General features: G+C 41.3%; 1 protein-coding gene across 1 annotated transcript in view; it reads right to left on the reverse strand.

Moving 5' to 3' along the window:
- Positions 1-23,467, reverse strand: part of CORO2A (coronin 2A) — a 215,368-nt gene extending 191,901 nt beyond the window's left edge. The window contains exon 1 of the mRNA XM_073591256.1: positions 23,357-23,467. Coding sequence (XP_073447357.1) covers positions 23,357-23,371 — 15 coding nt within the window. The 5' untranslated portion in view covers positions 23,372-23,467. The remainder of the gene's footprint in view (positions 1-23,356) is intronic.
- Positions 23,468-25,270: the final 1,803 nt, after the last annotated feature.

Below are 25,270 nucleotides of genomic sequence, written 5' to 3' on the forward strand. Positions count from 1 at the left end.
GAAAAAAAATTGCGATCGCCGCTATTATTAGTAAAAAAAAATAAATATTTTTTTTTTTTAAAATGCCATAAATCTATCCCGTATTTTATAGACGCTATAACTTTTGCGCAAACCAATCAATATACGCTTATTGCGATTTTTTTTTTTTTTTTTACCAAAAATATGTAGAAGAATACGTATCGGCCGAAACTGAGGAAAAAATGCGTTTTTTTTTTTTAAAATTGGGATATTTATTATAGCAAAAAGTAAAAAATATTGTGTTTTTTTTCAAAATTGTCGCTCTTCTTTTGTTTATAGCGCAAAAAATAAAAACCGCAGAGGTGATCAAATACCACCAAAAGAAAGCTCTATTTGTGGGGAAAAAAGTACGTCAATTTTGTTTGGGTACAACGTTGCACGACCGCGCAATTGTCGTTTAAAGTGCGACAGCGCTGAAAACTAAAAATTGGTCTGGGAAGGAAGGGGGTGAAAAGGCCCGGTATTGAACCGGTTAAGGATGTTCCAAACAGTTTATTTGGCCACACCTAATGTTTTTTCTATCTCTCTGGTGGGTTTGTTTTGTTTTTTCAGCCTAATGATGGCTTGCTTCACTGATAGTGACAGCTCTTTGGATTTCATATTGAGAGTTGACAGCAACAGATTCCAAATGCAAATAGCACACTTGAAATTAACTCTGGACCATTTATCTGCTCCTTGTAAATAGGATAATGAGGGAAGAACACACACCTGGCCATGGATCAGCTGAGCAGCCAATTGTCCCATTACTTTTGGTCCCTTAAAAAGTGGGAGGCACATATACAAACTGTTGTAATTCCTACACCGTTCACCTGATTTGGATGTAAATACCCTCAAATTAAAGCTGAAAGTCTGCAGTTAAAGCACATCTTTACATTTGAAATCCATTGTGGTGGTGTACAGAGCCAAAAAAGATTAGAATTGTGTCAATGTCCCAATATTCATGGACCTGACTGTATATATTTTTCTAATTTTACTTCACCAACTTAGACTATTGTGGTCTGATCCATCACATATAATTCAGATTAAAAAAAACATTGAACTAAAGGCTGTAATGTAACAAAATAGGTAAAAAGCTAAGGGGGGTGAATACTTTTGCAAGGCACTGTAGTGGGGCTTTCTCAAATTTGACTGCAAAAGTGAATAAAAGCTGCCAGCATTGCTTCACTTCTTTTAATGTGCCGCAAATAACATATCTACAATAATGATATACATTTATAACCTCCTGTATCCTAACAAATATATCTGTTCTAATGCTTTAGCTTATTATAATACCGGTGGAGTATATATCACTGCATGGAATAATTATTTCTATATAATAAGTTATAAAAGTTAACGGAGTTTATGGATTACTTCTGTTAAATCATTCCAAGTTGGAATCTACCTTCACTTTCAATTGTTTTGTCTGAGGAACAATCAGGGACATTCTGGCATATAGAGCCAGAGCAGACAAACAATCTCAAGTCTATGGATAACTAACAAGCCAATGTTGTTGAGGAGCAATTGGATAAAAAAAAATTTTTTTAAAAAAGGAAGAAAATATGCCAGAAGTATCCCTAATCCTGCTCCTCCCACCTACCTTCTGTGTGTGTATATGTATAATATATATATATATATATATATATATAATATTTTCTAACACTGACTTGAATTGTATCCATTAAGGGCATTCAACTGTCCTAATGGTAATTATCTAGCCATATGTATTTTTTTTTTTTTTTTAAAGCATCTATAAAAAAAAAAAAAAAAAAAAAAAAAAAAGTACTTGGCTGTGCTTACCTGACCAAAAACACAGTCATTAGGTGTTTATGGGCGGATTAGGTTTCAGTGGACTTTGCATGTAGATAACATGAGCAAAGATCACAGGGATTGTTTGTATTTGAATGATGATGACACAGAAAGCGTATTAATACCTCAAGCTGTTCTTTTACAAAAACTCATAAAAATAACGTATCTGTATGCTGCTTTTCGTGGTTCCACTTTTTATAAATTTCCATATGAATGAAAATCTTTATGTGGCACTATAAAGTACATAGATGTGAGATACTGGCCACTTTATTAGATACACCTGTACAATTGCTTGGTAACACAAATTGATAATCACATGGCAGCAACTCTTTGAACGTAGCATGGTTGTTGGTGCCAGACAGGCTGGTTTTAGTATTTCAAAAACTGCTGATATACTGGGATTTTCACACACAACCATCTCTAGGGTTTACAGAGAATGGTCCGAAAAAGAGAAAATATTTAATAGGCGGCAGTTGTGTGGATGAAAATGCCTTGTTGATGTCAGAGGAGAATGGGCAGATTGGTTTGAGAAGATAGAAAGGCAACTGTAACGCAAATAAGCACTAGTTACAACCAAGATATGGAGAATACCATGTCTGAATGCACAATGCATGGAACCTTGAAGCAGATGGGCTACAGCAACAGAAGATCACACCGGGTGCCACTCATGTCAGCTAAGAACAGGAAACTAAGGCTACAATTCCTACAAGCACACCAAAATTGGACAATAGAAGATTGGATAAACATTGCCTAGTCTGAAGAGTCTCGTTTTTAGCAGCGACATTCAGGTGGTAGGGTCAGAATTTGGTGACAATAAACAATATGAAAGCATGGATCCATGCTGCCTTGTATCAACGGTCCAGGCTGGTGGTGGTGTAATGGTGTGGAACTTATTTACTTGACAAACTTTGGGCATCACAATTGAGCATTGTTTAACCGCCACGGCCTACCTGAGTATTGTTGCTGACCATGTCCATCCCTTTATGACTACAGTATACCCATCTTCTGATGGATCCTCCAGCAGGATAATGCACCATGTCACAAAGCTCAAATCATCTCACCACTGGTTTCTTGAACATGACAATGAGGTCACTGTACTCCAATGGCCTCCACAGTCACCAGATCTCAATCCAACAGAGCACCTTTGGGATGTGTTGGAATGGGAGATTCGCATCATGGATGTGCAGCCGACAAATCTGCAGCAACTGTGTGATGTTATCATGTCAGTATGGACCAAAATCTGAGGAATATTTCCAACACCTTGTTGAATCTATGCCACAAATAATTTAAGTGATTGTAAATGATCATCTTATAAAAAAACAACCCATTCAGTTTAAACTAGAAATGAAAGGCAAAACGTTTTTGTATAGATATAAGAAAAAAAAAAAAAACACACACACACACACACACACACACACACACTATAAATACCTTTTTTTTCCCCCTTTTTATGCACAGTAAGTGATCACATTCCCTCAGCTCTCAGCTGCGTAAGAGCTGGGGGAGGAGAAGCAGCAGTACACAGAGCTTCCCAGTGACAGGCTGTACAGAAGGGGTGTGTCAGGACAGGTCTGATCATTGGAGAGCAGGCTGAGTTCCCAGCATAGCTAGAGAACTGACTACGTTGTGTTCTTCTGCTCAGTGTGTTCAGTTTTTAACAGGAAAGCAGAGGTACTGGCAGGCACACCAGAAATTTCACACAAAGAGAATAGGATACTTTCTCATACAAGTACATGGTAAAACAGGCACATACAGTATCAGGAATATGAAATGTTGGGGTAACAAATGCTTTAAGGCAGTTCTGAAGGCAAAAGGGGGTCCAACCCAGTACTAGCAAGGTGTACCTAATAAAGTGGCCGGTGAGTGTATATGGTAATGAAAAATACACCTCAATATAGTCAAAACTTTGATACCCAGGTCCAACTCACCTTTATTCAACCACTATATAAAACCAGTAGTTTGGCTGTAGGCCAATATCCTCACCATATCCAGTGCTGGGTGCTGGATTCTGTTGCAGCTTGTCCTGACCATGGGCTTACTATGCATTAAAAAACAAAAAAAAAAAAAAAAAAACGGAGGCCACACTCCAAAGCTCTTCTCACTGCAATCAATGGGAAGTCGCCTTGGTTTATTTCTGATGCATTTATTTGCAATGAGCTAAAACCCAGGTACACACTAACCATTTTTTTTTCATGCATCCCAGCGGATTGCACGAAATAAAACTGACAGCGCCGATCGGAGACACTGTACTAACTATGCGAGGTTAGTCCAGCGATCTTTCCTGCTGAGCTGTTGTGTTCTGACACGGGGACGCCGTCCCACCCCCCCCCCAGAACACACTGATCAGCACTCTCTGCGATTGGCTGAGAGCGGTGATCGGGAGTCAGTCAGCTGCTGGTTCTTCGGCATGCACATCCGACAGAAGCCAGCCAGACCGACATACACATGGGCAGAATGTTGGCAGTTTTTTTTGTTGTAAATGTCTCCCAACATTCTGCCTGTGTGTACAGGGCTTAATGCACCAGAGGGAGAAGACAAGTGGGTTGTCTATGATCTTGTAGCTTTATAAAATTTATCGTGGTGGGAAGAGCTTTGGAGTGCAGCCCCTATTTTGCTATGCATATTTAACACTAAAGTTATGCAGCACCTCAAAATATTGATATATTCTCTGAAAATACAATGTAAACTCTTTAACTATAGGATGAACCTAAAAGAGCATCGATTTCTTTTTTTACCCTGAGATTTCTATAAAGTTGTCTGGACATCATACACACAGGAGATGATCAACCTAGTTCAGTCTCAAACAGCTGGAACCACTTGACCTCCAGAAGGTTTTGCCCCCTTCATGACCAGAGCATTTTTTGCTATTCAGCACTGTGCTAATTTAACTGCCAATTGCGCCGTCATGCAACGCTGTACCCAAATTAAATTAAAATCTTTTTTTCACACAAATAGAGCTTTCTTTTGGTGGTATTTGATCATCACTGGGTTTGTGTTTTTTTTTTTTTTTTTATTACGCAAATGAAAAGAAAAAAAAAAAGACCAAAAATGTTGAAGAAACCCCCAAATATTTTCTACTTTCTGTTATAAGACGTATCAAATTAAAATTTCTTCATACATTTAGGCCAAAATGTATTCTGCTATATGTCTTTGGTAAGAACCGAACTATTTTGGGGACACTCTTATACTGGTAATGGTGGTGATAAGCGGCTTATAGTCTGACTGATAGTGTGGTGGGCAATCTAGTGCTAAATGACACTGGCTGGGAGGGACGCTGACTGACATCGCTAGTGACACTAATACAGTGATAATACTATACACTGTCACTGTACTAATGGCACTAGCTGGGAAGGGCTTAACATCAAGGGGCAATCAAGGGTTAACTGAGTGCCTAACAAGTATAATGTGTGCTTCTTTTACTAAAAAGGTTTGTCTGCATTTCCTCCTTGAAATCAGAGTTACCTTTTAGGGAGAAGAAACAGAAAGATCACTCTCTGCACACAGAACTCTGTGCTGTGATTGGCCACAGCTGATCAGCAGGTTTCAGCCAAAATCATTGGTTGAAATCTGCTGACAAACTCAAGCCGTGTCCAATCACAGCATGGGTCAGCAGAGGACACGAACATGTTCACCATCAAACCTGGGTACGTCTCGGTGCCTGGCTGTGCCACCCACTCACAGTACAAAGTTCACCATTTGTAGCACAATTCATCAAAACTAAACTTATTTTAATACTCGTTACACTAATGTGGCTACATGCTGCTAGTGTGAATAGTGACTGACTCCTATGTGCCACTCGTGTGAATGTGGCCTAACATGACTATGTGTGGCTATTGTAAAAAAAAAAGACCTAAATAGAGCTACATGCTACTAGTGTTACAAACTAAGATATGTGCAGTTAGTGAGAATGATACCTAACAGAGCTACATGCTGCTTGTGTGAAGAGGTCTAAAGTGAAAAGACAGTGGTCATATGAAAATCACAAACTGACAAAAGTGGTCAAAAAAGTTTTATTTTGCATCAGTGTAGGTGCAGGCATCTGTATAATCCAGCATTACACCAAAGAAGTAAAAATAATAGCCATTACACCAAGGAAGTAAAAAGTAGTAATTGCCATGTTTAGTGAAAATTTAAAAAAAAAAAAAACTCTAATCTAAGGATGGTTAGTAAATAAATAACCAAGTTGTAAATTCACTTACAAGCATTACTGTTGCTTGTGTCATAAAATACTAAACCAAACCTTAGGCCCTATCTCGCTCTCCTTCTTGGACAATAGTGGTAAAGTGAAGAGTAAACAGAATGAGTCCTAGTATCTATGATGCCTACATAAGATTGGATGATTAAAATCTCTTCAAGAGACAACTTAGGTAATAAATCAGTTCTGGACAGCAATGAGTTTTGACTGAGAAGAGTGGGGGAGCATAAGGACATGCATGTTTTTTGTTTTGTTTTTTTATCTCTAAGGCAAGAACAAATGCTTTCAACTGAAAAAAGTATTCAGGATTGCACAAAAGGCTTTCCAACTTGTTGAGTCTGCTAAAGCCAGCCATAGACCATTCAAATCTCAGCTGGTTCAGCAGGGACTGAAATTGTGCAGGAAAGAAAATCGCTCCAACCATGGCCAGCTTTAAGCCTGGTACACACTAGTAGTCTTTTTTCGTTCAACCCAACAGGCTGAATGGAAAAAATACTGAAGAGCTCAGGAGGAGCCACTGGATTAAGAATCCTATGTTAGTACAGTGACAGCGCCCCCTTCATTGCCACTCACTGTGACGAGTACTTGGCCACCTTATGCTAGGTTATGATTTCTTCTGTTTGGTACGGAGGATATTAACTACAGAAACAACTAACTGAATAGCCATTTTTAAGGAGTTAAAACTCTCCTTTTGTTTCAGGGCTTGCTCATACTTCATGTACTTTGGAAGTTGGCCGTGTGGGGGAGCACTCCTCTTTTTTCATGCTTAGGCTATACTAGGGCAATTGATATGTTTTTTTTTTCCCTTCCTCCTACTTCTCCCTGGCTATTGATGACACAGCTCTAAAACACTTGGCCATGTAGAAGAGTGCTTTAGAGGACAACCTCTGTCATGCCAGATCCACAGGATCTGATCTGGTTCTCTGAGCTTCAGAGTCGGTTCACACTGAGGCTGCACGACTTACAGCGCGACTGCCTCAGACGACTTGAACACGACTGCAGCAGCGACTTGCAAAATGACTTCTATATAGAAGTCAATGCAAGTCGCCTCAAGTCACCCCCAAAGTAGTACAGGAACCTTTTTCTAAGTCGGAGCGACTTGCATCGCTCCGATTAGAACGGTTCCATTGTACAGAACGGGACGCTACTTGTCAGGCGGCTAAGTCGCCTGACAAGTCGTCCTAGTGTGAACCAGCTCTTAGAAACAGTTGTTTAAAAACTTATGAAAGAAGTTCTTCAGTCTGTCAAAATGAGCCCCCTCCCCAAAAAACACACACACACACACACACACACCTCCAAAAGAGGGGGGACATAAAGCAGAACTTCCCTTTTTATGTGAAGCTCAGTTTTAAGTAAATTCCTCTTGCTAGTCTCATTTTAAAAAAAAAGAAAAAAGGGTGCTATTCCTTGTAGTCATTACCCCTGTTAGGCCAGTGTCTGGACCGTAGGCTTTATATGGCAAGAAACAGTTTGTGGTTTTGCATAGGGGACAGGGCAGTATTGAGGCCTAGACTTCCTTCTTGTCTAAGGTAGTTTCTGCCTTTCACCAGATAGGCAGATGTCTGTACTAGTCCATAATTTTGCACACTATACAAATGCGCTAACAGTGATAATGCTGACAAATCTTAAAGACCTGCGTCTCCTCTCATACTTTTAAGTTTCACCTTGCAAACGTCATTTTCTAAACTTGTCCAAAATCCAAATGTAGTTTCTGTTCAATATGACAACCTGAAGACGTTCTGTAATCTATCTGTGCACAGAATGCCCCCAGATATTTTTTTTTTGCTAGTCTAAACTGAGATACAAATCGAGTTTCTAGCACAACCTGCAAATAGGGTTTACATTTTTGGTGAGATACGCAGCCCATGCAGCTATTCTCATAACAAATATTGAGATTGCCACTAGTACTTATTATGGATGAGCGTGGATGTTGAATACCCTGGTTGCGAATAATTGGCCCAGCACAGATGACAGCTTCCTGGGGGGCTTGCTCACCTGGGCTCAGACTAAGATCCGAGCGTGGCGATGCTCATCCCCAGTGTCTATAATAAGGGCGGAATCTTCCATTCAGAAAGCAGTTTAGGAACAGACACGGCAAGGAGCAATTTCTTCAGATAAAATAAAATGTTATAAAATAAAATGAACTTATAAAATCCTTGCAATGTATATTCTGTAGATATGATTGATGGTCTTAGATGTCCACCCATAAAACATGTAACATAACAACATCATTGAAAGTGAAAAAAATAAAAATAAAAACAAAACAACAATATAAACTGACAGTATTTCTGCAAACAATTATAAAGAAATATAATCATAACATCATAAGGCTTGTGAGAACACCAACTTTCATGTACAGTAACCATTAATGACTAAGTGGTCTGTTTGATCTGCCTCAGTTTCCACCGATTATGCATTCTGACATCATGAGTATTGATCGTACATTTTACTTAAATCTTTTTTTCCATCTGTGTTTTAATGTCTAAATATTTCATCAAGGTCATAACAACCAAGACCAAAATGTATACTATCCAGCTTGCAAGCTATTCTGAGCAAAATTCTACTTCTTAAACAAACTGGGTTACATAATATAATAAAGTGAACCTTTTATTAAAGCGGCATTAAACCCTAAAACAAACATTTAGGATATTGCGCCTTACTAACCCCTAAATGTGGTAGCTTCATTAGTTTTCTTTTGTTAAAGTGGGTTGTAAAGGCTGAAGGTTTTTACCTTTACTAAATTCTATGCATGAAGGTAAAAAAACCTTCTGCATGCAGCTTCCCCAAATACATACCTGACCTTGATCTCGATCCAGCAATGCACATGAGAGCCAAGGCTCTCTGGCTCCTCACTGTCTCAGATACAGCAGTGGACCGATTATCACTTTTCAAAAAAGGTGTATTTTTTTTTCTTTAAAAAAGCAGTCCTTGAACTCCTGAAAAGTGACCTTGTCTAAGCTGAGATGATGTCAGTCTGCTTCAGGCAGGAGGATTTCTTTAGTTCTGACAACATAAGTGGCTGCAACAGAGAGCGGATCTGTGTCATACATTTGTGAACACAGCCAGGAACTGAACAGGCACCAAGATTTATACTATGTTCACATTTGTGCATTGGAGGAAAACTGTGCAAAATCCTTGCACGTTCCCACAATGCATGAAAAAAAAAAAAACGCACATCCCAATTGCAGGTACATGGCGGCGCCATCAATTCTTAATTGCACCCAAATGCACCTTGTTAACGCGTGCACTTTTGCAGCCAAAAACACATGGTAAAGTACGTTTGGTGCAGTGCAATTTTAAAAGGGTCATGCACGTTTTTTGTGTAATTTATGCAAATAGGGCAGCCCACTGAAATGAATGGGATGCCTATACGCGACTCATTGTGCCTGCATGGGAATGAAGCCTTATAGGATATGGATAGTACTGTAAATTCTGTGACATGACAGGTAATAAATACCCGCAAGTGTTACACATTAAACTAATTTAAAGAAGAGCTAAATTAATCTAAAAAGTGAAAACAACCTCACAGATAATAAATATAAAGGCAAACCATGTATAGAAATGAAGTGCAACCATAAATTCATAAAAATCCAAAGTGAATGAAATATGTAACAGCAATATTGCAAAGTCAACGAAATATGGAACAGCAACAAATCATGTGTTGACTCAATGTGCATTCACACTTTTATTCACAAAGTGCTTCTACCATTAAAAGAATCCTCTTAACAGGCAATATGGACCATTAGATCATAAATGGGTCAAAAGTGCTTAAGCCTCCAATGGCCTCATGGTACTGTATGCTAGTTGTATATACCACCTCCACCTCCACGTATCACCAGAAAAAGGAAGAACGGTACAAATCTATAGTGAAGTATGTAAAAACTATATCTTTATTTCTAACACGCATGATGACGTCACGTTACACATTACTTGACATGTATGTACTTAGCATTAAAAATACATTTGATGATAACAATGCTAACAATGAACATCTATTATCTGCTTTCTTTTTGTTTGTTAAACACTTCAATACTGGGCACTTTCACCCCTTTCTTGCGCTGTCGCACTTTCAATGACAATTGCGCGGTCAGGCAACACTGTACCCAAACTACATTTTTATCATTTTTTCCCCACAAATAGAGCTTTCTTTTGGTGGTATTTGATCACCTCTGGGTTTTTTATATTTTTTGCTAAACAAATAAAAAAAGACCGAAAAATTTTAAAAAATAAGAAAGGTTTGTCTTCATTTCTGTTAAAATGTTGTAAATAAGTAAGTGTTCTCCTTCACTGATGAGCACTGATGAGGCACTAATATGCAGCACTGATGGGCACCACTGATGAGGAGGCACTGACAGTCATTACTGATAGGCACGGGTTGGCACCCTTGATGGGTCGTCTGTACTGATAATCAATGCGCTGATTGTCAGCGCAGACCCCCACTGTCAGGAGTGCCACTGATCAGCTTTCCTCTACTCGCGTCTTGTCAGCGCGAATAGTCGTATATCAAACCTGAAGAGTTTACTAAAGTTATGAAAATTCTTGTACAACAGAATAAAACAAAAAAAAAATGGAAGTGATGTCATGTGTTGTAATGTATTTGTATTTGTATTGCATTTTCAAACGACAACTGTACTGATTAAACGAAAATCCTACGATCTGGTATCGTACGAGAATACATTTTTGTGCTTGTATGATCGGATAATAATTGGATGAACTGTCATGAACGGCTATCAAAAGCTCTGTACTAACGATATGATTAACGTACAATTGCTTCAAAAATTGTATTTTTCATACGATAACTTTGCACTACAAGTGCAAAGTGCACTTGGAATTGCACTGAAAGTGCAGTCACTGTAAATCTGAGGGGTAGATCTGAAATGAGTGGAAGCTCTGCTGATCTTATGATCCAATCACGTGCAAGCTAAAATGCTGTTTTTTATTCTCCTTGCATGTCCCCCTCGGATCTACAGCGACTGCACTTTCAATCGCACTTTCAAGTGCACTTTGCATTTGTAGTTTGTGGATTTGCCTTTCGTAAATAACCCCCATAGTATCAGAAAAGAACTAAGAATTGAATTCATTTTGATCTAGCAATTCAGATTTATATAAAAAAAAAAAATAAATAGATTGTAGAAATAAGTAATGTACCCTTTATAAATCTATACTATTCTTTTAGACTGGGGTCGGTAACCTGTTGATCACGATCTACCAGTCGATCCCAGGCAGGTGACTGGTAGATCGTGGTCTGGGCATGCTGACCCAACATGCCAGATCATCAGAGTGCAGTGCAGACGCACTACTTGTAAAGTTGTATCTACATGGACAGCGGAGGGAGCAGGCGGTCGCAGGACCTGCATAAGCCAATGCCTCCTCTGTAGCGATACCAATTGCAGTCCGCCTTTTATCCTTGCTAGCAGTCTCCAGAGCGGTGTCAGCGGCAGAAAAGATGAGTGCCACGCATGCTCAGAATAAATTAAGAGACGAAAGCTATTGGCTACTGCCCCGTTTATAGACCCGATGTACGTGTTTTACGTCCCCGCATTTAGAACGATCGGATTTTCCGACAACTTTGTGTGACCGTGTGTATGCAAGACAAGTTTGAGCCAACATCCGTCGGAAAAAATCCATGGATTTTGTTGTCGGAATGTCCGATCAATGTCTGACTGTGTGTACTGGGCATAACGCTCTCATACTGGTCACTGGAAGTTCAACATGGCACCTCATGGCAAAGAACTCTCTGAGGATCTGAAAAAAATAATTGTTGCTCTGTCTACATAAAGATGGCCTAGGCCAGTGATGGCGAAGCTTGGCACCCCAGATGTTTTGGAACTACATTTCCCATGATGCTCAACTACACTGTAGCGTGGGAAATGTATTATGGGAAATGTGGTTCCAAAACATCTGGGGTGCCAAGGTTCGCCATCACTGGCCTGGGCTATAAGAAGATTGCCAAGACCCTGAAACTGAGCTGCAGCACGGTGGCCAAGACCATACAGCGGTTTAACAGGACAGGTTTCAGGTGGTTAAAGAACAAACATATTATACTTACCTGTTCTATTGTAATGGATTTGCACAGAGCAGTCCATCTCATCCTCTTCTCGGGTCCCTCTTCGCTGCTTTAGGCTCCGCCCTCCCGTTGCAAGCAGCTATGGGGGCACCCGAGCTGAGTCACAGCTCCCTGTGTCCATTCAGACACAGAGCTGTGGCCAGGACCTGCCCCCTCTCTCTCCTGATTGGCTGACTGACAGCAGCAGGAGCCAATGGCACTGCTGCTTGTGTCTCAGCCAATCAGGAAGAGAGTCCTGGACAGCCGAGGAACTCGTGGACATCGCTGGACAGAGATGGGACTCTGGTAAGTATTAGAGGGTGCTGGGGCGGCTGCTACACACAGAAGGTTTGTAGCTACTTTAACACTGATCCGCTGCAAAAAACGATTTCACGGTTTGCAGTGCAGTTTTTAAAAGGACGTGACTCAAACTGCACCCAAAAACACATTGTGAGTGCGTTTTTGACGCTTTTATTAATGCATTTTTTCAGCATTTTCCATTGCCTTCAATGGGAAGGTGCCTTTTTGGTGCAGTTTTGAAACTCCCCAAACATGCTCCAAAAATGCTGCAAACAGGACTTTTTTTGGAAGCGCACCACCCCAGTGAGAACACTTTGAGTTTTAAATGCAAAAGCACTTGAAAAAACTCCTCAGTGTGAAAGCTGCCTTATTTCACTTAGACCCCTTCCACACTGAGGCGCTTTTCAGGCGCTTTCACGCTAAAAAAAGCATCTGAAGAGCTCATGAAAACCTATTTCCATTAAAATCAATGAATGTTTTCGCACTGAGGCAGTGTGCCAGCAGGGCGGTGAAAAAAACGCCCCTCTCCATTGAAATGAATGGAAAGTTTTTCAAATGCGCCTGAAAAGCTCTTCAAAAGTGCTCAGTGTTTTACTGGCCGTTTAGAAGCACCTCAGTGTGAAAGGGGCCTTAAAAGTTAACATTTGAGTAGTGCAGTTTAACACACTGTTGTCATAAGCTTGCAGAAAGTTACCTAGAATTATATTTTTTGTAGGTTTAGCATTATTCAAAGTAGTTTTTACATATTATTTGTGCAATTATTTAGCTGTAGAGCGTGCAATACCAACTAGCCAGGCTTTTGTGCAGCAATCAATTAGTTAAACTACACAAGAAAGGGAAGCATTAAACAAGCTGAAGGCTGTGTCCTATCCTATTACATCGCGGCCTTCCAGCTGTAGCACATCATTTAGGAAATACAAACAAAAGGCCGAGTTTTAACTTTCACCTGTCTGGTAACATCATATACTTGGTTACACCTTAGGACCCATGCGGGCACATGAACCTCCTATACTGTATGTCACAAACTAGACTTCACTACAAAGTGCTAGGATCACACAAAATTCTACTTCCAGGAGTAACAATATCTGACTGCATCGTTAGGCCTGTCCAGAGAAACTAGGGCTGAATTACTAAAAAAGCAAGCCATGCCTGGGTTCTGTAGCTATAGGCACTGCAGATAAAATTCACAGGGATACAGAGGCTATGTTCACACGATTGCGGTGCGTTACTATGTACATTGCATTAGGGTGGCTCATTCATTTAAATGAGCTCCCTAGGGGACTCAAACACACCAAAAATTAGCTTTTACTAACTGTTTTTTTTAAAGGCAGCACACCACAATATATTGTAGCGCATTATGTAGTGTGTTGCGGTGTGCTTATACGGATGGCAAGGCCTGTTGGGGTACCATTAAGAATGGAACTACAGCACCAAAACAAGCATGATTTCACACACATGCACGTTCCTGCAAGGTAATAGCAAGAACTTGGCCAAGGCCTTTAGCACACAGGCTGCTGCGCACGTGCAATGTAAATACCAGCACACACCCCCCCCCCATCTAGGATGCCTGGGTGGCGTGTACAGCCTCTCATAGACATGCATGGCTTTAAGCTAGTGCATACAGTGTATAGGTGTATGCACATGATTTCTTTACACACAAGGCCACATTATCTATCACTACAGGTCCTTTTTAAAGACCAGGAAACCTGAAACACATATGCCATTACTTAAAAAATGCCACTGATACAATTGACAAAGCCACTGATAAAGGTCACAAATGCACATAACTTTAGCTACTTTACACTACTTGCATTTCATAAAACATTTTAAAAAAGTCATAGTCCACCATATGCAAAAATGTAACAAAGGCACCCACACTAAAAAAAAAAAATTGAAAAAAAAAAAGTGCAATGCACAGGCTCCCCCATTGTTTACATCCCAGCCGTGGGTCTGCACAGAAGTAAACAATGGACTACAAGTGCTGGGAGTAAACAATGACTCATCATTGGTATCAGTGGGAGGACTTGTGCCCCATTGTTGGTATCAGGGTAAGGAATAGTGCTACATAATTGGCATCCTGGGGGGGGGGGGGGGGGGGAGCAGTGCCCCATCGCTGGAGTCAGAGGGAGGAATGGTGCCCCATTTTCATTTGTTCCAAAATCGAATGTTAAAATCTAAACATTCAAATGTACTGAGTACAATCATCGAATCTACTTTTCCTATGAATGGTTGTTTAAAAATTCTACTAGTGTATGGCCAGCTTAAAAGGGGCTTACCCCTAGAGCAAGAGTAGGCAACCTCGGCCCTCCAGCTGTTTTGAAACTACAAGTCCCATGAGACAGTGCAATTACAGGCATGACTCCTAGAGGCAGAGGAATGATGGGATTTGTAGTTTCACCACAGCTGGAGGGCCAAGGTTGCCTACCCTTGCCCCTGCCCTAGACCCATCACAGTACCCTTCAATCACTGATTCTTTTTTTTTTTTATATAAAAGCGGATTTTTTAGATTTAAATCGGATTTATTTTAATGAAATGCTTTTGGAGTAAACATCTTTCTATAGATAGTTTTCTATTTAAGATACATTAATAATTTAGTTTATTCAGCATGAAATGGAGCTTAGTTATGTAGGCTGTATATTCTGCAATATTTACATTTTTGGTAAACTCATTCAATGAATCCAAGCTCTGCAAGCAGAGATAACATACACTGCATTGTGGCGTTTGCAGTAACCATGAGATAAAACAAAGTTCAGGAATATACCTTTATCCCATTGTTTTGCAAATCTATGTACACTACAAACTGTATGATTGAATCGGTTCTGATATCGCTGTTTTACTAACCACTGACTGACAGCTTATTATCCTCGAAAGGAAACCTTAATCGTGATTTAAATTTACTTGATTTAAATCAAATCCTCCCTGGTACCCCTTCAATGTACTACTGAAGATACTGTCAGATGCATGTAGGTCAATTTTTGCCGCCAGAACCTTTAAAAATTATAACATTTCTATGTCCCTAATTTTGCTTTCAAAATCAAGCCAGGGGAAGGTTGGGTTCACTGGCCCTTTATTAGCATTATTTCAGAGAGATCTGGCCTACATGATGAACACTGTGAGCAGCACTGCAATAAACGTAAGCAGACCGTACTGATCAGTACAGACATCCATGGTCAAACATTGTACACGTATTAAGCACTGAGATCAGGGTGTTGCCAAACCAGGGTTTGTTTGATGAGTGCAGACCTTGTCTTGGGAAATACAATGTAATCTGTGTTAAACCATGTCAAGAATAAACTTGAAGTGAACCATTATAGTTTATTGAAAAAGAACAGCCACCCTCAACTAAAAATATACACACTAAGAATCTTATGTCACATGATCACTATAGCAGATGTAAACCCAATCAATGAAAAGCTCATATGGCAATCAAATGTAATCTACAATATATGAAAAACTGCATCTTTCATTAAATGAATGCCTGGTGATCCTGCCATAAAGGTGTTATGCACTCATGCACTTCCTGTTATAGGGTGGAGACCGTGGGGTTGATTTACTAAAAGGCAAATCCACTGTGCACTAAAATTGGAAGTGCAGTCTCTGTAGATCTGAAATGTGGGGAAGCTCTGCTGATTTTATCATCCAATTATGTACAAGTAAAAATGCTGTTTTTTATTTTCCTTGCATGTCCCCCTCAGATCTACAGCGACTGCACTTCCAAGAGCACATCCAAGTGCAACTGTAGTGCACAGTGGATTTGCCTTTAGTAAATAAACCACATTGTCCCTAAATTGTATACCTGCATTGACACCCTGTCAAACTTCTTATGCTGCGTACACACGACCGGACTTTATGGCAGACTTGGTTCGGTGGACTGGAGTCCGTCGGACAATTCGATCATGTGTGGGCTCCAGCGGACTTTTTTTTCCCCAAAAGTTCGACGGACCTAGAAATGAAACATGTTTCAAATCTTTTCGACTGACTTGAGTCCGGTCGAAAAGTCCGCTTGTCTGTATGCTAGTCCGACGGACAAAAAACGACACTGGGGCAGCTATTGGCTACTGGCTATCAACTTCCTTGTTTTAGTCCAGTCGTACGTCATCAAGTACGAATCCGTCGGACTTTGGTTGATCATGTGTCGGCAAGTCCGTTGGAAAGTCTGCAGGACAAAGTCTGCCGTAAAGTCCACTCGTGTGTACGCGGCATTAGGCTCTATGCAAACTGGTTTAAAAAAAAAAAAAAGTGTTGCTTCTACATGAATTTTGTGTTCTACCTGTAGAAGCAAATCAATGTTATCCTGTGGGGGTTATTTACGAAAGGCAAATCCACTTTGCACTACACATGAACTTGGAGGTGCAGTCGCTGTAGATCCGAGGGGGATATGCAAGGAAAATAAAAAACAGCATTTTAGCTTGCACATGATTGGATAATAAAATCAGCAGAGCTTCCCCTCATTTCAGATCTACCCCTTAGATTTACAGCGACTGCACTTCCAAGTGCACTTGTAGTGCACAGTGGATTTGCCTTTCATAAATAACCCCCTATGTGTCCATGCACATTAGGATGAATTACAGGCATATTTTAAGCTCAATGTTTAAAGGCAGGAAAAATTAAAACCCCTTCTGGTTTGAGTTTCTGATTGGAGCTTTCTGGCAGAAAAAAAATGCCAAACTCTCCTAAACTTGTCTAAACTTTGTACAGAAACGCTCAATATTAGCATTTTTTTCTGCCAAGGGAACTGTCATTTTTTTAAGCCCAATGTGCATGGAGCCTAAAAAAGGGACTCAAACACATATTGTAGGCATGATCCACTGCTGTCACCATCTGAACATCCGCCCTGAGAAATGCCATGCAGCCATTGCTGGAAGGCATGAATGTATACAGGAAGTGGTTGCAAAGAGGCTGCAGGAAATTATGCTGGGATTCAACAATGGTTAGAAATAGGTGAAAAACTATTTTTTTTTTATATAAAATTAAAACACACACACACACACACACACACACACACAACTGAAATACACATTGGAGGTTATTTACTAAAGACAAATCCACTTTGCACTACAAGTGCACTGAAAGTGCACTTGGAAGTAAAGTCGCTGTAGATCCAAAGGGGACATGCTAGAAAATAAACACCAGCATTTTAGCTTGCACATGATTGGATGATAAAATCAGCAGAGCTTCCCCTCATTTCAGATCTACCCCTTAGATTTAGAGCGACTGCACTTCCAAGTGCACTTGTAGTGCAAAGTGAATTTGCCTTTCGTAAATAACCCCCAATGTTTCATCAAACTAAATGTCATTCAGTTGGCACCGTTTGGTGGGAAGACCTGAGATGTAGGGCCCTTTTCCCACGGGCATCCTCCATTCCATGTCACCAGGTAATCCTTGACAGATCAGACCAGAAAGCGATGTCCCATATCCAGGTCTGATCTGTCTCTCTCCAAGTTGTGATGCAGGAAAAAAAATGGACCCATGTAAGCCCTATGGGCGGCCAGATGTGAGCGAGTGAATTTGTCTAGATCTCCAAAAGTAGAAACTTCTTTGCGTTCAGTATGACGTACCTTAACAGAGCTGGATGTAAACAAACACTCATCCCCTTAAATATGGCCAACCATGGGGATACACTGCGGTTGTTTTCATCCATGGAATCACAGGTCAAAATAGACTGATAGAATGTCTGCGTGAAAGGGGGCCCAAGGCTGCTTTCACACTGCTCTGCTGCATTGCAAAAAAGCATATGCGTTTTTGCTGTTTGCAGTGCGTTTTGCTCCTTTGAAAAAAAAGGACACGCGACCAATTATAGGTGCGCTTTTGCAGAAATTTTGCAGCATTTTCTATTTCAATGGGTAGATGCATTTTTGGTGCGTTTTTTTTTTTTTTTACCACACCAAAAATGCAGCATGCAAGTACAACTGACTGGTGTGACAAGTTCTATAGGAATGGTCACACATTTTCTTTCTGCTTTTGTTAAGGCAAAAACAGAAGAAAAACTGATGTGTAAGGGCCCTAAGGCAGCTGTCAAAGATTCTTTCCAAAGTTATATGTAACATTATATAACAGGTTAACATGTCATATCTACTTAGCTATACCAGCCAGATAAACAAAATACACAAATCTCAAGATTGACTATATCAGGCTCCGATCTGGCAGTGTGTTCCTAGAGCTCAACACACGTTACAATCAGATAGTACAATCTCCTTTAAATCTACCAACAACTTTGTAGTGTAAGGACCTGTCTGACTAGATACTCACATGGATTGAATAGATAAGGCAGATCCTCCTTTTTAATAGTTTTGGCCAAACACACTTCAGCCCTGGTTCACACCAGTGTGGCTTTGAAATCGCACTACTTCAGCACGATTTTAAAGCGGCAGATCAGTGCGATTTGGATCTCCGATTTCACTGCGGCTTGGGACTTCATTTAACATAAGTCAATGAAATCTCAGAAAAGTAGTGCAGGAACCTTTGTTCAGTGTTTGAACGTTTTGAACAGTTCCATTGCACAAAAAAAAGAGGGTGACTTGTGATGTGATTTTGAACTGTCCAATCGCATGACAAATCACAATGGTGTGAATAAGGGCTCAATTTATTATCTGAGTCAGCAATCACATAGGCATACTTTCCCTTCCAACTGTTTTAGACCAGATTCAAAGTGAGTTGATTGGCCAGGGCAGAAAAATATTGATTTGTGATCAGCAGCACGAGAAACGCTGATCAATTCAACTGTATTTTGATCAATTAATTTATGAGATTGCATAGGGGAAAACAAGGATGCACATTTTTAATCGTAGCTTCCAACATATAAAGTATTACCAAACCCAGGACCCTACATTCACTATATCTGGTCTCCTACAGAAGATGGAAATGGAATTATTTTACTAAATATAAACTGCTAAATACCTTTTCTCATCAGCAGTACATAGCAGTCCTTATGACTTTTATCAGTGTCCAGCCGAGCACTGGTTAAAACTCCATTCTCCTCTGACTGTCCTATGAGGCTCCATGACCCCTGACCCTCTATCCGGACAGTGCCAATTGGCCCTGTGATGAACACATGCACCCTCCTAAGGGGAAAAAAAAACTTTCTAGCCATACACACCAAACTGAGCATGTGCAGCCTGACTCCACTAACTGTCTTATCAGATGTTTTAGGGACAGTGGAAGGGGAGGACCTGTGCATACAGGATCAAACAGCCTTTTTACACAATGCAGAGGATTAAGGCCCCTTTCACACGGGTAGATAGAATTCAGCTTTTAGCTGGGGATAGATGATGTTATGTACCACACCTAAACTCACACAATGCTTTCCTATGGCCCCATTCACACACTGCATTTAGCGACAGTTTCGCTACATGAGGTTTTGGGCAGTTAGATAAAATTAATTTGACTGCGTCCAGGAACAGTTTAGTGCAGCTATATGCACATAACCGCAGGTAATCGCAGCGTACTATTTCTGATAGCGGCAACGAGGAAAGAAAAAAAACAGGAAGCACGTCACAAATGACAAGAATGTTCCACCGCAGCTAAACGCAGCTGCATGTAAACGCTGCTAATCGCAATGTACAACTGCAAGTGATCGCTGTGCCTGGAGTCTTGGAATTTCAAAATAACAAAACAAGCTTTTAACAGGGGCAGGACAGCCACCCATGTGAAAGGGGCCTAACCCTAATGCCACCTACACACGGCCGGACTTGCCAACGGGCTAATCTCCGTAGGCATTTCCAACGGAAAGATTTAGAATATGTTCTCTATCTGAGTCCGTCGGAAATGCCAACAGAAAAAGTCCGATGGGGCATACACACAGTCAGAATGTCCGACCGAAAGCACTCATCGACTTTTTCTGTCGGGAAGTCCGGCCGTGTGTACGGGGCATTAGGTTCCTCAGTGAGTATAACGAGCATGGTTTACTGCATATACATTATTTCTATTGATTGATCTCTCTCATTTATTGAACCACACATGGCCACCACAAGAATGAACATACACTATAGAATCTAAATGTACAAACTCTTTAGATCTACTAGTGAAGGGACCTGCTTTGATACTGATTTAGGCTGGGTTAACACATTGCCAGACATCGCATGTGATTCGCACTGCATTGCTGTGCACATCACATGCGATATCTGTGCGATGCAAATTCAGCCATACAGTTTGTATGGCTGAAATGGCATTGCATACGCACCAAGATGGTGTGGGACCCTTTTTTTGGTCCGCACTGGAATCGGATTGCATAGGTATTCACACCCATGCGATCCGATTCCACAGTTTGCACTGAATTCTGCAAACCGATTTGGGGGTGTCATTCACTTTCTATTGACAGCCGCAGCGGTTTGCAGAGAGCAGTGTGAACTGCCTGCGAGTTAGATGCGATGAGGGAACCCGCACAGGAATTGTGCTTGTTCCCGCATAGCATATGTGTGAACCCAGCTTAAATGAACTGCTTAGGTCTGCTTAGTTCTGATAAATCTAATGGTGACCATACACTGAATGATTTTATATACAATTGCATTATCGATACTGTTATTCTCCAATCAGACTAAAAGCTCATTCGATGCATCATACACTTAGCCCTGGTTCACACCAGTGTGACTTGCCATGCAATTTGGCAGTTCAAAGTCGCACCCCATTTGTGGCAATGGAACTGTTCAAAGTCGCAGCGAGTTTGAAAAAGGTTCCTGCACTATTACTGTGTGACTTGCATTGATATCCATTAAATGAAGTCACACAGAATGTCAGCAAGCCACATTGAAATCGCACTGAATAGTCGGCTTTGAAGTTGCGCTCAAAGTTTCACTGGTGTGAACCAGGGCTTAATGATATTGAACTTCCTGCTTTCTTCTGTCCAACTGATCAGAATTCCGATCATATTATCCATTCAATCAGAACGTTATGTGTATGGCCCCCATAGGGGCTTGTTTACACGAGGCTGTAAAAACATGCGGTCGAGGCGCGTTTCTACTTCAACTTCCCGGACAGGGTATTAAATCCGCTGAATAGAGTTGATCAGCCAGGGCAGAAAACGTATCGATAGCATTGAAACAATCTGCATCATGGATATACTTTTAGCATGAATGTGACTGTATTTCAAATCGATTGGTTTTGTATGCAATCTCATAAACCAATCAATAACTTACAATCATATCTTCCAACTATCGATCAGAATCCACTTCCTCAAGTGTGTGATATCGATTGAATGGGTTGTCAGTCATAGATCAAGTCTTCTAAATCGCAAGAGATCGATCAGAAAAGAGATCCATCATATTGAATGACCTGCTTTCTTGTGATCGGATCTTTCGTTCAGACTGATCAGAAGCATTTTTATTAAATCCACTGACACTAATGGCCCGTACACACGATCCGAATATCGTACGAAAACTGTCGTCCGAGGAAGAATCGTACGATTTTCAGATCGTGTGCACACTACTTTCGAGAGCCAGTCAAGGCAGTTCATCCAATATTATTAGATGAGACAAGCATGAAAATTTTCCTCATACAATACCAGATCGTGCGATTTTTGATTAGTCAGTATAGTTGTTGTCCGAGAATACACTACAAATATATTACATCACTTCCGATTTTTTTTTCTGTCATACGAGAATTTGCGACTTTATTTACTTATTCAATTTCTACTTGAGACTATTAAGTGAAAAAGGTCGTACAATATTTGAATTGTGTGTACGGGCCTTTAGGGGATTGATTTACTAAAGACAAATAGACTGTGCACTTTAGTTACATAGGGGGGTTATTTACGAAAGATAAATCTACTTTGCACTACAAGTGCACTTGGAAGTGCAGTCGCTCTAAGGCCCCTTTCACACTGAGGCGCTTGTAAACTGCCAGTAAAACACTGCGCTTTTGAAGCGCTTTCCATTCATGTCAATGGAGAGGGGCGTTTTTTTCACCACCCTGCCAGCGCACTGCCCCAGTGTGAAAGCATTCATTGATTTTAATGAAAATAGGTTTTCGGGTGCTTTTCAGGCGTTTTTTTTTTAGCGTGAAAAGCGCCTCAGTGTGAAAGGGGTCTTAATCTGAGGGGTAGATCTGAAATGAGGGGAAGCTCTGCTGATTTTATCATCCAATCATGTGCAAGCTAAAATGCTGTTTTTTATTTTCCTTGCATGTCCCCCTCGGATCTACAGCGACTCCACTTCCAAGTGCACTTGCAGTGCAAAGTGGATCTTCCTTTAGTAAATAACCCCCATTGTTACATAGTAGGTGAGGTTGAAAAAAGTTACACGTCCATCCTATGTGTGTGATTATATGTCAGTATTACATTGTATGTTGTGGTCTTTCAGGTGCTTATCTAATAGTTTCTTGAAACTATCAATGCCCCCCGCTGAGACCACCGCCTGTGGAAGGGAAATCCACATCCTCGCCACACTTACAGTAAAGAACCCTCTAAAGTAGTTTCTCCAGAGCTTAGTAAATGAGCAGAAGCTCTGCTGACTTCCATCACCCAATCATGTGCAAGCAAAAAATGCTGTATTTTTATTTTCCTTGCACGTGATTGAATATTCTTTGGAAAGTGAAGCCTTACCTTGTTTACTAATCTCTGGAGCAATTACACTTGCAGAGTGCACAGTCTATTTGCCTTTAGTAAATCAACCCCGGTATGTCAGAGTGCTGGCAAGGAAGCAACATATGCCAAATGTCCTTTTTTAAAAAAAAAAAAAACAATCCAAACTTGATCACTCTTCAGAGGGCTGACGCTAGTGTAAACTAGCCCTAGTACAAGGGGATTGCACAGTGTATGGGCTGCTTTAGCTTACTATGAAGAGTGGGTGTGTAAGAAGCATGTGTAGACCAAGTCCTCTACTTCACATACTGCAGTATGTTGCTGATCACAGTGCTGTCAGATCACTGCCTGTATATAGAGCAGCTCCTTGCAGGGATCAGACCTCCACATCTCCCTATACACAGCACTCGCCACCCAGAGACATGACACTCCCTGGCCTGCACCCCATCCATCCATCCATCCAGCACAGCACTCCTCCTGTAAGGGGGGTATTGCTTACCTTTGCTATAGTCATGTAGCTGTCCTCAGGTGCTGCTTTCCCTGTACACAGCCCGCTGCAGCACTGCTCTGGGATCACACACAAGCCCCGCCCACTAGCCCAATGCTGCTCCACACTGGCAGCCCTCCTCTCCTCTCCTCACGCTGCTCCTCTCCTCTGTACTATCCCCTTGCAGACTCTGCCCAGTCAGCCAGTCCCGTTTATTCATAAATCATCACAGGGGATTGTATTTTTCTTTTTATTAATGCGTGCTCTGCTGAAGAAGGGGGACTTTAGACTGTGGAAAATGACAGTGAGAGGATAGATGAAGGGCTAGAGTCCCTTCCTTTGTTTGTATGCCGTAATAGGAACCTCCCCAGGGCAAGCAAATTCATATTTATTAGGAGGGTGTGGCCGGGGAAGACAACAGGTTGCCATCCCTGTGTGCCTGAGGTGACTAGAGACACCGGCTCTATGGCTCCCCCCCCCCCCCCCCCCTCTTTGTGGAAACTTCAGTCAACATGTTTATTGTCACAAGAGGTCCTACAGTGCACACTCAATGAGACCTTATGTGCTTCGAGTTTATGACTAAAAGCTAAGTAACTAGTCTTAAAAAATGTCCCCTCACCACTCCTAACACCAATGCTGACTAAACTGTGTAAGGCCTGATTCACACTTATGCATTTTTAGGGCCGGTTCACACTGCTGCGGTGCGAATTTTGCGCAAATTTGATCCGATTGCATTGCCAATTTTCTTTGAGAATTCTTTATGTGTTCTGGCGAATCTACTGCGATTCTATGGAAAATATTGCATTGAATTCGCATTGCACACGGATCAAACTCGCACAGGACCCTCTTTGAACGCAGTTTAGATTCACAACGCATTGAACGGCACTAATGGAAAACTATGTTATTTAAATGACTTGCGAATTTGAGCGATCGTAACGGCTCAAATTCGCAATAGAATTCGCAGCAGTGTGAACCGGCCCTTAGTTGCTTGTTGCATTTTGCAGATTTGCACTACAGTCCATTCAACATGGTTTCTTATGGAACACGTTCTGCAGTGAAAAATGCATAGGTGCGAATCAGGCCTAATGGCTCGTACACACGATCCGAAAATTGGACGAAAAATACCGCTTTCGACGCAATTGTTAGTACAGAGCTTTCGAGAGCCGATCATGACAATTAATCCGATGTTATTCAACCGGAGAAGCACGAACATTTTCCTCATACAATACCAGATCGTACGGTTTTCGTTTAGTCAGTACAGTTGTCGTCTGAAAATACAATAGAAATACATTACAACACATGACATCACTTCCAATTTCTTTTCTGTCGTACAAGTATTTTTCGTGACTTTAGTAACCTATTCAATTTCTACTTGCGATTATTAACCAGTTGCTGAGCCGACTGCCTCACGCAAATATACTGCGGCAGAATGGCACGGGCAGGCAGAATCACGTACCTGTACGTCATCTGCCTCCCGCAGGTGGGGGGTCCAATCGGACCCCCCCCCCTCCGGTGCCCGAGGCGGTTGGCTTCTCTCCGGGAGCGATGAGAGGTGAGGGGGAGACCATCCATTCGTGCCCCCCTCGCGATCGCTCCCAGCCAATAAAATCCTTCCTCTGCTGCTGTATAGTAAACAGCAGCAGAGGAAGTGATGTCATCTCTCCTCGGCTCGGTATTTTCCGTTCCGGCGCCGGGGAGAGAAGACGTCCAAGTGAGTGCACAACACACACACAGTAGAACACGCCAGGCACACATTACACCCCCATCACCCCCTGATTCCCCCCCCCGATCACCCCCCAATCACTCCCCTGTCACAGTGACACCAAGCAGTTTTTTTGTTTCTGATTACTGCATTGGTGTCAGTTTTTGACAGTTAGTGTGGTAGGGCAATTAGTGTTAGCCCCCTTTAGGTCTAGGGTACCCCCC

Source organism: Aquarana catesbeiana, linkage group LG01 (assembly GCF_042186555.1).
Source record: "Aquarana catesbeiana isolate 2022-GZ linkage group LG01, ASM4218655v1, whole genome shotgun sequence".
In the NCBI taxonomy this organism is placed as follows: domain Eukaryota; kingdom Metazoa; phylum Chordata; class Amphibia; order Anura; family Ranidae; genus Aquarana; species Aquarana catesbeiana.